Here is a 13,586-nt window from a genome sequence, read left to right on the forward strand (position 1 = left end):
ATAATTAACCGAAAGAGTTACATGACCAATCAGCCGTAGAAAAGAGTAAAATTCTTATTTCATAATTTTTAATCCAGTGCTCTCAAGAGAAAAAGAATTTCTATGCAACACCAACCACATATACAACTATATGTAAATTATGTGCTTATTTCAAATCATACATTAACAGATCTAGGAAGATCACTATTTGGAAACATTTTGTTAATCAAGCTGTAGATCTATTTTAAAATAATCAAACTTTTAAAAACACACACTGTTGAATTTAGAGTTTCAACTAATTCAAATACTCATTAATTAATCAAGATCATTGAAGTATATTATACTTAAAGAAAATAAGTAGTTCCTGCTGTGTCTCAGCAGGTTAAGGACCCAACATGGTCTCTGTGAGGATGTGGGTTCAATCCCTGGCCTTGCTCAGCTTGCACATTGCCGCAGGCTGCAGCGTGGGTCACAGCAGCTCAGATCCGGTGTTGCTGTGGCTGTGGTGTAGGCCTGCAGCTGCAACTCCAACTCGGCCTCTAGCCTAGGAACTTCCACATGCCGTAGGTGCAGCCATAAAAAGAAAGGAAAAGAAAAAATACCATGGCTAAACAATCATTTAACACACTGGCTACCAAATTCAAAGAATAAAATCATTCACTCAATGACTAAATCATTGACACTTAGGCCAAAAATGATTTTAACATTCAAATCAATGACTAAATCGTTCACACTTAGGCCAAAAATGATTTTAATAAGTGGGAAATCTTTGTATTATTACCTGTAGCTCCAAGTGGGTGTCCCTTTGAGATCAGTCCACCACTGGGATTTATGACCCACTTTCCTCCATAAGTATTATCTCCATCATCAACCAGTTTTCCACCTTGACCTACAGAGGGAAAAATAACATTCACAAATGTTTAAAAATAACAATGGAATAATGACATGTTTTTTTGTTTGGGGTTTTTTGGGGGGGGATTTTGTCTGTTTTTAGGGGCGTACCCTCAGCATATGGAGGTTTCCAGGCTAGGGATCGAACCGGAGCTATAGCCAACAGCCTGCACCACAGCCACCGCAATGCTGGATCCTTAACCCACCAAGCAAGGCCAAGGACCGAACCTGCGTCCTCATGGATGCTAGTCAAGATTCATTTCTTTTGAGCCACAAGGGGAACTCCATGTTTGGTTTTTTTAAACTTATAGATAACCAAGTATTTCTTGGAGCAAACATTTTTTGATGGCTCAAACTAACATCTAATTGATGTAAGCAATATTAAAAGCAAGATAATAAATACTGAGTAAGAAAGGCTTATATTTTCAGAACATTTCCTGCACGAAACAAAGCTCCTATTAGTTACTAAGAGCCCTCTGGCTTCCAAAATTGCTACAGATAGAACAGAGATTCAGAGAACCAGAAGAAAAGAACTGAAATGGATACAATAGTATAACTAAAATAATAGCAGATTTAAAACTTCATATTTTGCCAAAATGTACTCATATCTGTTTTCAACTGTACTATATGTTTATATGCGATATAAGTATTCTTAATAAAAAATAGGGAGGGAAGCGGAGAGAGGGACAAGAAGAAAAGAGTGCTGGAGTTCCTGTCGTGGCGCAGTGGTTAACGAATCTGACTAGGAACCATGAGGTTGCGGGTTCGGTCCCTGCCCTTGCTCCGTGGGTTAAGGGTCCAGCGTTGCCGTGAGCTGTGGTGTAGGTCGCAGACGCGGCTCGGATCCCGCGTTGCTGTGGCTCTGGCGTAGGCCGGTGGCTACAGCTCCGATTCAACCCCTAGCCTGGGAACCTCCATATGCCGCAGGAGCGGCCCAAGAAATGGCAAAAAGACAAAAAAAAAAAAAAGAAAGAAAAAAAGAGTGCTGAAAATATTGTTAAGCATAAATGTAAGCTTAAAAGAAAAAAAAATTATGTCACAGACCCAGCAGCTTCAATATTCCTATCAATTCCTGGTTATTCTTCCAGGTGTTTATGAAGTAAATAAAATGCACACATTGTATAAAATATTCTTCCAAGAGTTCCCACTGTGGTGCAGCAGGATTGGTGTCTGCAACGCCAAAACACAGGTTCACTCCTTGACCCAGTACTGTGGGTTGGGGAATGCAGTGTTGCCACAGCTGTGCCATAGGCTTGAATCTGATCCCTGGCCTGGGGACCCCATGCTCCAAGGGGCAGCAAAAAAGGAAAAAAAAAAATCTTCTAGATGATATTTCTTGTAATGAGAAGCAGTTCCCCAAATAATGATAATGCTGGTAGTGGTGCTGTCAGAGACAGCTAATAGCTTTTCAGCACTCACTCCACATCAGCCCTTGTTCTCATTATTTTACATATATTTACATAATTTAATTTAATCCTCGACCCTATGCAGTTTTATCATTCTCACTTTACAGATAAGGAAATCGACACACAAATATTAAGAACCAATCTAAGGAAACAGCAGGGGATCTAGGATGCTCAGACAGTCTGGCTCCATAGCCTGTGTTATTAGCCAACACATTTTTTTTCTCTCCTTTTTTTTTTTTTCTTTTTGGCTACACCAACGGCATGCAGAAGTTCCTGGTCCAGGGACCAAACCTGCGCCACAGCAGCAACCCAAGCCATAGTAGTGACAACACCAGATCCTTAACCCACTGAGCCACACGAAAACTCCAGCCAGTTTGTCTTCAAAAATCAAAGAGCGGAGTTCCCGTCGTGGCACAGTGGTTAACGAATCCGACTAGGAAACATGAGGTTGCGGGTTCGGTCCCTGCCCTTGCTCAGTGGGTTAATGATCCGGCGTTGCCATGAGCTGTGGCGTAGGTTGCAGACATGGCTCGGATCCCGAGTTGCTGTGGCTCTGCTGTAGGCCAGTGGCTACAGCTCCGATTGGACCCCTAGCCTGGGAACTTCCATATGCCGCGGGAGTGGCCCAAGAAATGGCAACAAGACAAAAAAAAAAAAAAATCAAAGAGCTTCTCCAAGTTCCCTGGTGGTTTAGTGGGTTAAGGACTGAGCATTGTCACTGCTGTAGCTCGGGTCACTGCTATGGTGTGAGTTTGCTCCACGGCCCAGCAACTTCCACATGCTGCAGGCACAGCAAGGGGGGAAAAAAAAGCAAGAGTTCCTCTATTGGCAAAAAAACATACTAATCACAGAATTTTAGATGACTAACACTTATAATTTGATTTTAAACCTAGGCTGTAGATTAAAAACCATCCCCTAAGGCATCCTTCTATTTTTTTCAGTGTGTTTCTAACATGGAACTTGATATAAAGCTCCAGTCATAACAGGTATACTATCTGCTATCACTGCTTTCATATTATTAAATATTGTTATGGTATCAAGTCATAGCAGGCTGAACCAACCCCAAGAAGTAAACACTTTACTGCATAGCTCTTTCCATAATATATACAATCCTAAGAAGCATCAGAAGATTCCTCTTGGGAGTTATCTTGACCTCATCCATGAAAAATGACCTAGGCATGAAGAACTGTAACGATCACTCTCACATACCATGGATAGGACGATAAATGTGTACACTTCGAAAAGGCAATTATTACACCTATTATGCGCCAATAAGTGCCCTGGGAAGTTGGGGATAGAGCCGTGAAACAAACACCCCAGCTCTCACGGAGGCATGAGGAAAAGACAGACAACACGTAAAATAAGTAAAATCTATCATACTTACAGTGGTGATAAATGCCATGGGAAAAGAAAAGGAGGCGGGAAAGGGGGCAGAGGAGGTGATGTGACAGAGGAGAAGAGGTGAGGGGTTTACATTCTAAACGAAGGCACCGGAGAAGGCTTCCACTGAGGTGGTACGTGGTCAAAGACCTGAGAGGAGTAAGGGAACAAATCCGATGGGTATTTGGAGCAAAGGCTCTGAGCTAGGAGCGGGCCTAGGGCATGTGAAGAAGGAGGTTGTGGGTTTGATCCCCGGCCTTGCTCAGGGGGTTAAGGATCCAGCGCTGCCGTGAGCTGTGGTGTAGGTCAAAGATGTGGCTCGGATCTGGTGTTGCTGTGGCTGTGGTGTAGGCCGGCGGCTATATAACCAATATAACTCCAGCAAAGTAAAAGAGTCAGAGAGAAGGAGAAGTCTGACAGATGGGAGGAGAAAGTAAAGAGGAAAGATGGCAATGGGCCTTCGCTTCTGGGTGAGATGGACGGAGGACTGACCCTGATCTCCCGTATGCTTTTGCAGGACCATTAAAGCTGCGTTAGAGAGAACGGACTGTGAGGAGACAAGGCAGAAGTAGGGGGACCAGTTATGAAACTACCACAGTCACATCCATAAGAAACCGTGGTGGTCTGTCTGGACCAGGCCGGTAGTGGCACCAAGTGGTAAGAGGTGGTCATAGTCTGGAGATACCGCGAAGGTGGAGTCCATAGGCAACGGGATCTAGCGGATTCAATGGGCGTTGTCAGAGAAAGAGAGAAACAAAGCTTCCAGTTTAAGCAACAGTGGACGACTGAGGAAGGAGGTTTGGAAAATCTGAGACGTTCATTTTGCACCTAGGTTTGTGATGTTTGATGAGACAAACACCCCAAAACCCCTGAAATGTAGACAGCTGGATATATGAGTCTAGAAATAATGGAAACAGGCTGAGTTCGGGATATAAATGTGGAAGTCATCATCGTACATCACGACATTTAAAAACTCGAACCTACGGTAGAGCACAGGGCAATTTACTCAATACTGTGTGATAACCTACACGGGAAAAGAATCTGAAAAGGAGTGAATATATGTTTAACCAATTCACTCTGCTGTACACCTGAAATTAAACACAACTTTGTAAGTCAATTATAGTCCAATAAAATTTTTATTGATTTTTTAATTTTTTTTTTTTTTTTTTTTTGTCTGTTGAGGGCCGCACCCATGGCATATGGAGGTTCCCAGGCTAGGGGTCTAATCGGAGCTGTTGCTGCCGGCCTACGCCACAGCCACAGCAACACCAGACCCGAGCCACGTCTGCAACCTACACCACAGCTCACAGCAACGCTGGATCCTTAACTCGCTGAGCGAGGCCAGGGATGGAACCCACAACCTCATGGTTCCTAGTCGGATTCGTGTCCACTAGGCCATGACAGGAACTCCCAATCAAATTTTTAAAAATAATAATACTAAAACCTTGAGATTGGGTTCCAGGTGCCAGTTCTACTAGAGCAGCATATATTCATTACAAATTTATCTTTCCCACTGATTACAACTGAAGACCCTGGAGGAAACACAAATAAACAACTACCTGAAGACTCTGAAAAGCAAACAAAAGCAGATGGATTGTGGAGGGAGTTGAAAACTTGAGAGAAGTCAAAGCACAAGGGTGATTTCCCAGTTTTCTCTTTTTCAGGCTTTCTTAATAGATTTTCCCCAACCATGAGAATAGTGTTGGAGAAGCATGGCAGCAGGGCAGCACAAATAGCTAAATTCTAACAGAAATCTCATCTTTTGGAGTTCCCGTTGTGGCTCAGCACTAACAAACCCGACTAGGATCCATGAGGGTTCAGGTTTGATCCCTGGCCATGCTCAGTGGGTTAAGGAGCCAGCATTGCCATGAGCCGTCATGTAGATCGCAGACGCGGTTGAGACTCCGGGTTACTGTGGCTGTGGCATAGGCCAGCAGCCATAGCTCCGATTCGACCCCTAACCTGGGAACTTCCATGTGCCGAAGCATGGCCCTAAAAACCAAAAAAAAAAAAAAAGAGAGAGAGAGAGAAGAAAGAAAGAAGGAAGGAAAGAAAGAAAGAAGAAAGGGAGGAAGGAAGGAAGGAAGGGAAGGAAGGAAGGAAGAAAGAAAGACAGACAGAAAGAAAGATCCCTACAGGCCAGAAGATAAGGGAGAAAGGTCACAGTGGCGAGAGCCAGTAAAGAGGATCCCTTAATTCTGTGCATGGATCTAAGTCTCGGGCTCACTCCTGAGCAAAGCATTCATAAGACAGACCCAAAACAGCATAGCAAAGGCCTAGAGAACTGAACAAAACTTTAATCCAAGGAAGGCAAGACAGAAGTTGTCTAAATACAACTGGGTTTACTGCCTGCTTAAAACAAATACATTATCATTCTCCAGAGGAGCTATACAACATAGCATTTACCTACCTAGCACACAATCCAAGAACCAGGAAAATGCAACCAACTCTCAAGGGAAAGGATAATCAACAGGTTCAAAATCCAAGAAGGCTCTGATTATAGAATTGTCAGGACAAAGACAAAAATAGCTATTTGGACTATGAGGTAAAGGAAACATACTAAAAATGAGTAAAAAGATAGAGCAGAGAAATGGAAACTATAAAATGCACCAGGAGTTCCCGTCGTGGCTCAGTGGTTAACGAATCTGACTAGGAACCATGAGGTTGCGGGTTCGGTCCCTGCCCTTGCTCAGTGGGTTGAGGATCTGGCGTTGCCGTGAGCTGTGGTGTAGGTTGCAGACTCAGCTCGGATCGCATTGCGCATTGCTGTGGCTCTGGCGTAGGCCGGCAGCTACAGCTCCGATTCGACCCCTAGCCTGGGAACCTCCATATGCCGCAGAAGCGGCCCAAAGAAATAGCAAAAAAATAAAAATAAAAATAAATTAAAAAATAAAAACCTCACCAGAAGATGAATTCAAAAGCAGACAGAGAATGGAGGCGGAGTCAGAGAATTTGAAAAATATATCAGTATAAAAAAAGTTAGATGGATACATCAATAAATTAATTTTTTAAAAAAGAAATATCAATGAGAAAAAGAATGTATATAATATGTGTGACTGGGTCACTTTGCTGTACAGTAGAAAATTGACAGAACACTGTAAACCAGCTATAATGGAAAAAATAAAAATCATTTAAAAATAAATAAATAAAAGGATATATTAGTACAAATTACCCAATCTGAAGGACAGAGATAAAAGGGACTAAAAATTAAATAGAGCCTCAAGGACCTGTGGGATATTAAAAGATCTAATAAATACATCATTGGACTCCTAGAAGGAGAAGAGAAAAAAATTGGGGGCAAGAAAATTATCTGAAGAAATAATGGCTGGATACTACCCAAATTTGGTGAAAGACATTTTTATAGACTCAAGAAGCTCAGAAAACCCAAAGCAGAATAAATTAAAAGAAAACTGGAGTTCCTGTCATGGCGCAGCAAAAACAAATCCAACTAGGAACCATGAGGTTGCGGGCTCCATCCCTGGCCTCCCTCAGTGGGTTAAGGATCTGACGTTGCCATGAGCTGTGGTGTAGGTCACAGATGAGGCTCAGATCTGGTGTTGCTGTGGCTGGGGTGTAGGCCGGCAGCTGTAGATCCAATTAGACCCTTAGCCTGGGAACTGCCACATGCAGCAGGTGAAGAAAAGAAAGAAAGAAAGGAAGAAAGGAAGGAAGGAAGGAAGAAAGAAGGGAAGGAAGAAAGAAAGGAAGAAAGGAAGAAAGGAAGAAAGGAAGGAAGGAAGGAAGGAAGGAAGGAAGGACGGAAGGAAGGAAGGAAGAAAGGAAGGAAGAAAGGAAGAAAGGAAGGAAGAAAGAAAGAAAGGAAGGAAGAAAGAAGGAAAGAAAACCATGCCTAGATGTAGTACAACGGAACTGTGAAAAATCTTGAAAGCAGTTAGAGAAAAGTGAACAATTACATACATGTATGAATATGTATGCATGACCACTCATTACAAACCATGCAGGCCAGAGGAGTTAAAATACATGTTTTCAGTACTAAAGGAAAAGACCTGTCAATCCAGTCAGGTCATTTCTAGTGAAAATTTCCTTTAGAGGCTAAGACATTCTCTGCTGAAGAAAGAGAATTCATCTCCAGAAGACCTGCTTTATAAGAAATACTAAATTAAATTATTTAGAAAAAATTGGATTGACAAGAAAGAACAATAGAAATTATAAATATCTGGGCAAATACAAAGGATTTTTTTTTCCTCTTAGAGTTTTTAAATTTGTGCAACTGTTGAAAACAAAAGTTATAACACTGTGAGGGTATTTTATATATATATATAAACTGAATTATATATATAACTGAATCACTGTGCTATACCACTGAAACTAACACGACATTGTAAATCAACTATACTTCAAATTATAAAAAAAGTAAAAAAACATAAAATCCCTCATAATCTACAAAACAACTACTAGAATTAAGAAATGAATTTACCAAAGTCACAGTTTAAAAGATTTTTTTTTGAATAGACTATATTCTTATTTACTATCAGCAAACAAATGGAAAATGAAGGCAAAAAAATTTATGCCAAAACCAAGACAATATCTAGGAATAAACCCAGCAAAAGATATCTAAGACCTATACTAAAAATCTGCGAACATTTCATGGGAGGTAAAGGGGAACTAAGCGGTAAATACACCATCTGATGCAGTGGAAGCGTCAACACTGTCAAGACAACAGTTGTCTCGGGAGTTCCCATTGTGGTGCAGAGGAAGTGAATGTGACTAAGAACCATGAGGTTTTGGGTTCAATCCTTGGCTTCACTCAGTGGGTTAAGGATCTGGCGCCGCTGTGAGCTGTGGTGTAGATCGCAGACACAGATCGGATCTGATGTGGCCGCGGCTGCAGCATAGGCCGGCAGCGGTAGCTCCCATTCGACCCCTAGTCTGGGAATATCCATATGCCGCGGGTGTGGTCCTAAAAAGCAAAACAAAAACAAAAACAAAAAAGCTATTTTTAGGGCCACATCCATGGTATATGGAAGTTCCCAAGAGAGCAGGAAAGGGGTCAAATTTGAGCTGTAGCCTCCAGCCTAGGCCATAGCCACAGCAACACCAGATCTGAGCTTCATCTGCAACCTACACTGCAGCTTGCAGCAATGCGGGATCCTTAACCCACTGAGCGAGGCCAGGGATCATCCCTACATTCTCATGAATACTAGTCAGGTTCTTAACCCACTGAGCCCCAACAAGAATTCCATGACAGTTCTCTCTAAATGGATCTCAGATTCAATGAATCCCATTGAAAATTCCAGCAAGCTTTTTAATTTAGAGAAATTGACAAAATAACTCTAATATGTGCATGGAGATGCAAAGGACCTAAAACAATCAAAATGATTTCTAAAAAGAACAAAGTTGGAGAACGTACCCTATCTGATAGAGTATAGTAGAACGGAGTGTAGTATAACAAACACAGTAGCCAAAATAATTTGTATTGGTGAAAAGGCAGACATGAAGACCAATAGAACAGAACAGAGAATCTCCTCATATATATGGGCAATTTTTAACAAAAGTGCCATTCAATTCAATGGGGAAAGTCTTTCCAATAAACGGTACTAAATGCAGGAGTTCCCATTGTGGTGCGGTAGTTAATGAATCCGACTAGGAACCATGAGGTTGCGGGTTCAATCCCTGGCCTTGCTCAGTGGGTCGAGGATCCAGCGTTGCCGTGAGCTGTGGTGTAGGTTGCGGACGTGTCTCGGATCCCGAGCTGCTGTGGCTCTGGCCTAGGCCAGTGGCTTTGGCTGCGATTCGATCCCTAGCCTGGGAACCTCCATATGCCACGGGAAGCGGCCCTAGAAAAGGCAAAAAGACAAAAAAAAGGTACTAAATATGTCAATATGAAAAAAGATTAATATCAACCTTTACCTTACACCAAACACAAAAACTGACTCAAAACATCATATACTTAAGTTTAAAATCTAAAGCTCTAGAATTCCTAGTATAAAAGTGGAAGAAAATCTTTACCAACTTGAGGTAGGCTTAGAAGATAAAAAGCCTGAACCATTAAAAAAAACTAATAAAAAATTATAATCAATAATCAAAATTTCTTCATTTGTTCTTCAAAAGACACTATGAATAAAACAAAAAAGCAAACCACAGACTTGGAGAAAAATGTTCACAGCCCACATATATTGGACAAATTACTTGTATCCAGAATATACATTTATATTAATTTTACAACACAATAAAGACAACCCCACAAAATCAAAGGAGAGCATGATAATGTGAGAAAAAAGAATGTATACATGTATGTGTGACTGGGTCACCTTGCTGTACAGTAGAAAATTGACAAATCACTGTAAATCAGGTATAATGGAAAAAATAAAAATCATTTTAAAAAAATCAAAGGGCAAAACGATCTGAACAGACATTTCGCAAAAGATATATGAATGCTCAAAAAGTACAAGAGAAGATGCTTAACAACATTAGTCATCAGGGATGTGCAAACTAAAACAAAAATAAAACACCACTATATATCCTTTAGGGTTTTTTGTTTTTTTAATTTACCTATATTTTTTAAAAATTTATTATACTTGATTTAAATACATACTTTTGAATGGCTGAAATTTTAAAAACCGACCACATCCAGTGTTGATGAGAATGTGACGCAACCAAAACCTCACACACTGTAATGGAAAATGATACAACCACTTCAGAAAAAAAATCCACCAGATCCCACCAACTAAGATTTCTGTTTTCAGGAGTTCCTGTTGTGGCTCAGTGGTTAATGAACCCAACTAGTATCCATGAGGATTCGGGTTCGACCCCTGGCCTTGCTCAGTGGGTTAAGGATCAGGCATTGCCACGAGCTATGGTGTAGCATAGGCCAGCAACTACAGCTCTGATTTGACCCCTAGTGCTTGAGAACTTCCATACCTGCAGCCCTAAAACCCCCCAAAAAAGAAAAAAAAAAATAGCTTACATTCACTTAGCAAAATGTGGCAGAACCAACATGGAGGGAAAAGCAATTAGTGAATTACATTGTTTAATGATGAAAATGAAACTTTTTCAGTGAAATATAGAAAGTTAATCTGTATCTCATCAAAGATGTTACCTTCTGGACAGAGTCCCAGTGCTTCATAAGTAAAAAGTTCATTGGAAGAAAAGCAATCATGAAGTTCTATTACATGAATATCACTTGGTTTCAGGCCAGACTTCTCATAGCACTTTCTGGCAGCTTCTTTACTCATATCAAAGCCAACCTAAAAGCAAAAACATATATAAATAAATTAAAGGAATCAAAATTGGGACTTTTTTTTTTCTGCTGATAAAGTAGAAATTTTTAAATTACTGAATGAATTTTATTACATTTATAGTTGTACAACGATTAATACAGCCAAATTTTATAGCATTTCCATCCCAAACCCCCAGTGCATTCCCCCACTCCATCTCATTTGGAAAGCATACATTTTTCTAAGTCTGTGAGTCAGGATCGGTTCTGCAAAAAAGTTCATTGTGTCCTTTTTTTAGATTCCACATGTAAGTGATAGCATTTGAAGGTGGTGTCTCATTGTGTGACTGACTTTACTCAGCATAATAATGTCCAGATCCATCCATGTTGCTACATATGCCATTATTTCTTCTGTGTTAATGGCTGAGTAATATTCCATTGTGTATCTGTACCACTTCTTCTTTATCCACTCCTCTGTCGATGGACATTTAAGCTGTTTCCATGTCTTGGCTACTGTATGTGGTGCTGCAATGAACACTGGAGTACATGTATCTTTTCAAGTCATGGTTTTCTCTGGATAGATGTGGAGTGGGACTGCTGGATCAAATGGTAATTTTATTTTTAGTTTTCTGAGGAATCTCCATACTGTTTTCCACAGTGGTTGCACCAATTTACATTCCCAACAACAGTATAATAGGGTTCCTTTTTCTCCACACCATCTCCACCACTTATTGTTTGTAGACGTTTTGATGATGAGCATTCCGGCTGATGTAAGGTGGTACCTCATAGAGGTTTTGATTTGCATTTCTCTAATAATTAATGACATTGAATGTCTTCTCATGTGTTTTTTGGCCATCTCTATGTCTTCTTTGGAGAACTGTCTGTTTAGATCTTCCGCCCATTTTTTGTTGGGGTTGTTTTTTCAGAATGGAGCTGCAGAAGGTGTTTATAAATTTTGGAGATTAACCCCTTGTCAGTGGATTCATTTGCAAAGATTTTCTCCTATTCTGCGGGTTGTCTTTTCGTTTTATTTAGGGTTTCCTTTGCTGTGCAGAAACTTTTAAGTTTAATTAAGTCCCATTTGTTTATTTTTGTTTTTACTGTCATTACTCTAAGAGGTGGATCTGAGAAGATGTTGCTGTCATTTACGTCAGAGAGTGTTCAGCCTGTGTTTTCCTCTAAGAGTTTTATAGTATCTGGTCTTATATCTAGGTCTTTAATCCATTTGGAGTTTATTTTTGTGTATGGTATTAGGGAGTGTTCTAATTTCATTCTTTTCCATGTGGCTGTCTAGTTTCCCCAGCATCACTTATTGAACGGGCTGTCTTTTCTCCATTGTGTATTCTTGCCTCCTTTGTCATAGATTAGTTGACTGTAGGTGCGTGGGTTTAATTCTGGGCTTTCTATCCTGTTCCACTGATCTGTATTTCTGTCTTTGTGCCAGTACCATATGGTTTTCATGACTGTAGCTTTGTAGTATAGTCTGAAGTGAGGGAGCCTGATTCCTCCAACTCCATTTTTCTTTTTCAGGATGGCTTTGGCTATTCTGGGTCTGTTGTGCTTCCAAACAAACTTTAAAATATTTTGTTCCAGTTCTGTGAAAAATGTCCTTGGCAATTTGATAGGGATTGCACTGAACCTATAGATTGCCTTGGGTAATACAGTCGTTTTGACAATATTGATTCTTCCAATTCAAGAGCATGGTATGTCTTTCCATCTGTTTATGTCATCTTTGATTTTTTTCATCAGCATCTTATAGTGTTCAGAGTACAGATCTTTTGTCTCTTTAGGTAGGTTTATTCCCAAGTATTTTATTTTTTTGATGCAATGGTAAACAAGACTGCTTTCCTAATTTCTCTTTCTGATCTTTCATTGTTAGTATATAGAAATGCAGTCAAATTCTGTGCATTAATTTTGTATCCTGCGACTTTGCCAAATTCATTGATGAGCTCTAACAGTTTTCTGGTAGAATCTTTAGGATTTTCTAGGTATAGTAGCATGTCATCTGCAAACAGTGATACTTTTACTTCTTCCTTTCCGATTTGGATTCCTTTTATTTCTTTTACTTCTCTGATTGCTGTGGCTAGGACTTCCAGAACTATGTTGACTAGTAGAGGCAAGAGTAGACATCCTTGTCTTGTTCCTGATCTCAGCAGGAATTCTTTCAGCTTTTGATCATTGAGAATGATGTTAGCTCTGAGTTTGTCATATATGGCCTTAATCATGTTGAGATAGGTTCCCTCTATGCCCACTTTCTCAAGGGTTTTAATCAGAAATGGGTGTTGGATTTTGTCAAAGGCTTTTTCTGAATCTATTGAAAGTATCATATGGTTGCTATTCTTCAATTTGTTAATGTGGTGCATCACACTGAATGATTTGTGGATATTGAAGAACCCCTGCATCCCTGAGATAAATCCCACTTGATCATGATGTACAGTCCTTTAATGTATTGTTGGATGTGGTCTGCTAGTATTTTGTTGAGGATTTTTACATCTATGTTCATCAGAGAAACTGGCCTGTATTTTGTGTGTGTGTGTGTGTGTGTGTGTGTGTGTGTGTGTGTGTGTGGTATCTTTGTTTGGTTTTGGTATCAGGGTGATGGTGGCCTCATAGAAGGAGTGTTCCTTCCTCTGCAATTTTTTGGAATATTTTTTAGAAGGATAGGTATTAGCTCTTTGCTAAATGTTTGATAGAATTTGCCTGTGAAGCCATCTGGTCCTGGACTTTTGTTTGTTGGAAGTTTTTTAATCACG

At 40.3% G+C, this 13,586-nt stretch overlaps 1 protein-coding gene across 2 annotated transcripts in view; it reads right to left on the bottom strand.

The window, feature by feature from the left end:
* SCP2 (sterol carrier protein 2) overlaps positions 1-13,586 on the bottom strand; it is a 121,777-nt gene that overhangs the window by 52,489 nt on the left and 55,702 nt on the right. For both annotated transcript variants that reach the window (XM_047789075.1, XM_047789076.1), the window contains 2 exons: positions 10,717-10,864; positions 761-868 (listed from right to left, as the gene is read on the bottom strand). In XM_047789075.1, the coding sequence (XP_047645031.1) occupies positions 761-868; positions 10,717-10,864 (256 nt within the window). The remainder of the gene's footprint in view (positions 1-760; positions 869-10,716; positions 10,865-13,586) is intronic.

The sequence above is a fragment of the Phacochoerus africanus genome, chromosome 8, assembly GCF_016906955.1.
Source record: "Phacochoerus africanus isolate WHEZ1 chromosome 8, ROS_Pafr_v1, whole genome shotgun sequence".
Lineage (NCBI taxonomy): Eukaryota > Metazoa > Chordata > Mammalia > Artiodactyla > Suidae > Phacochoerus > Phacochoerus africanus.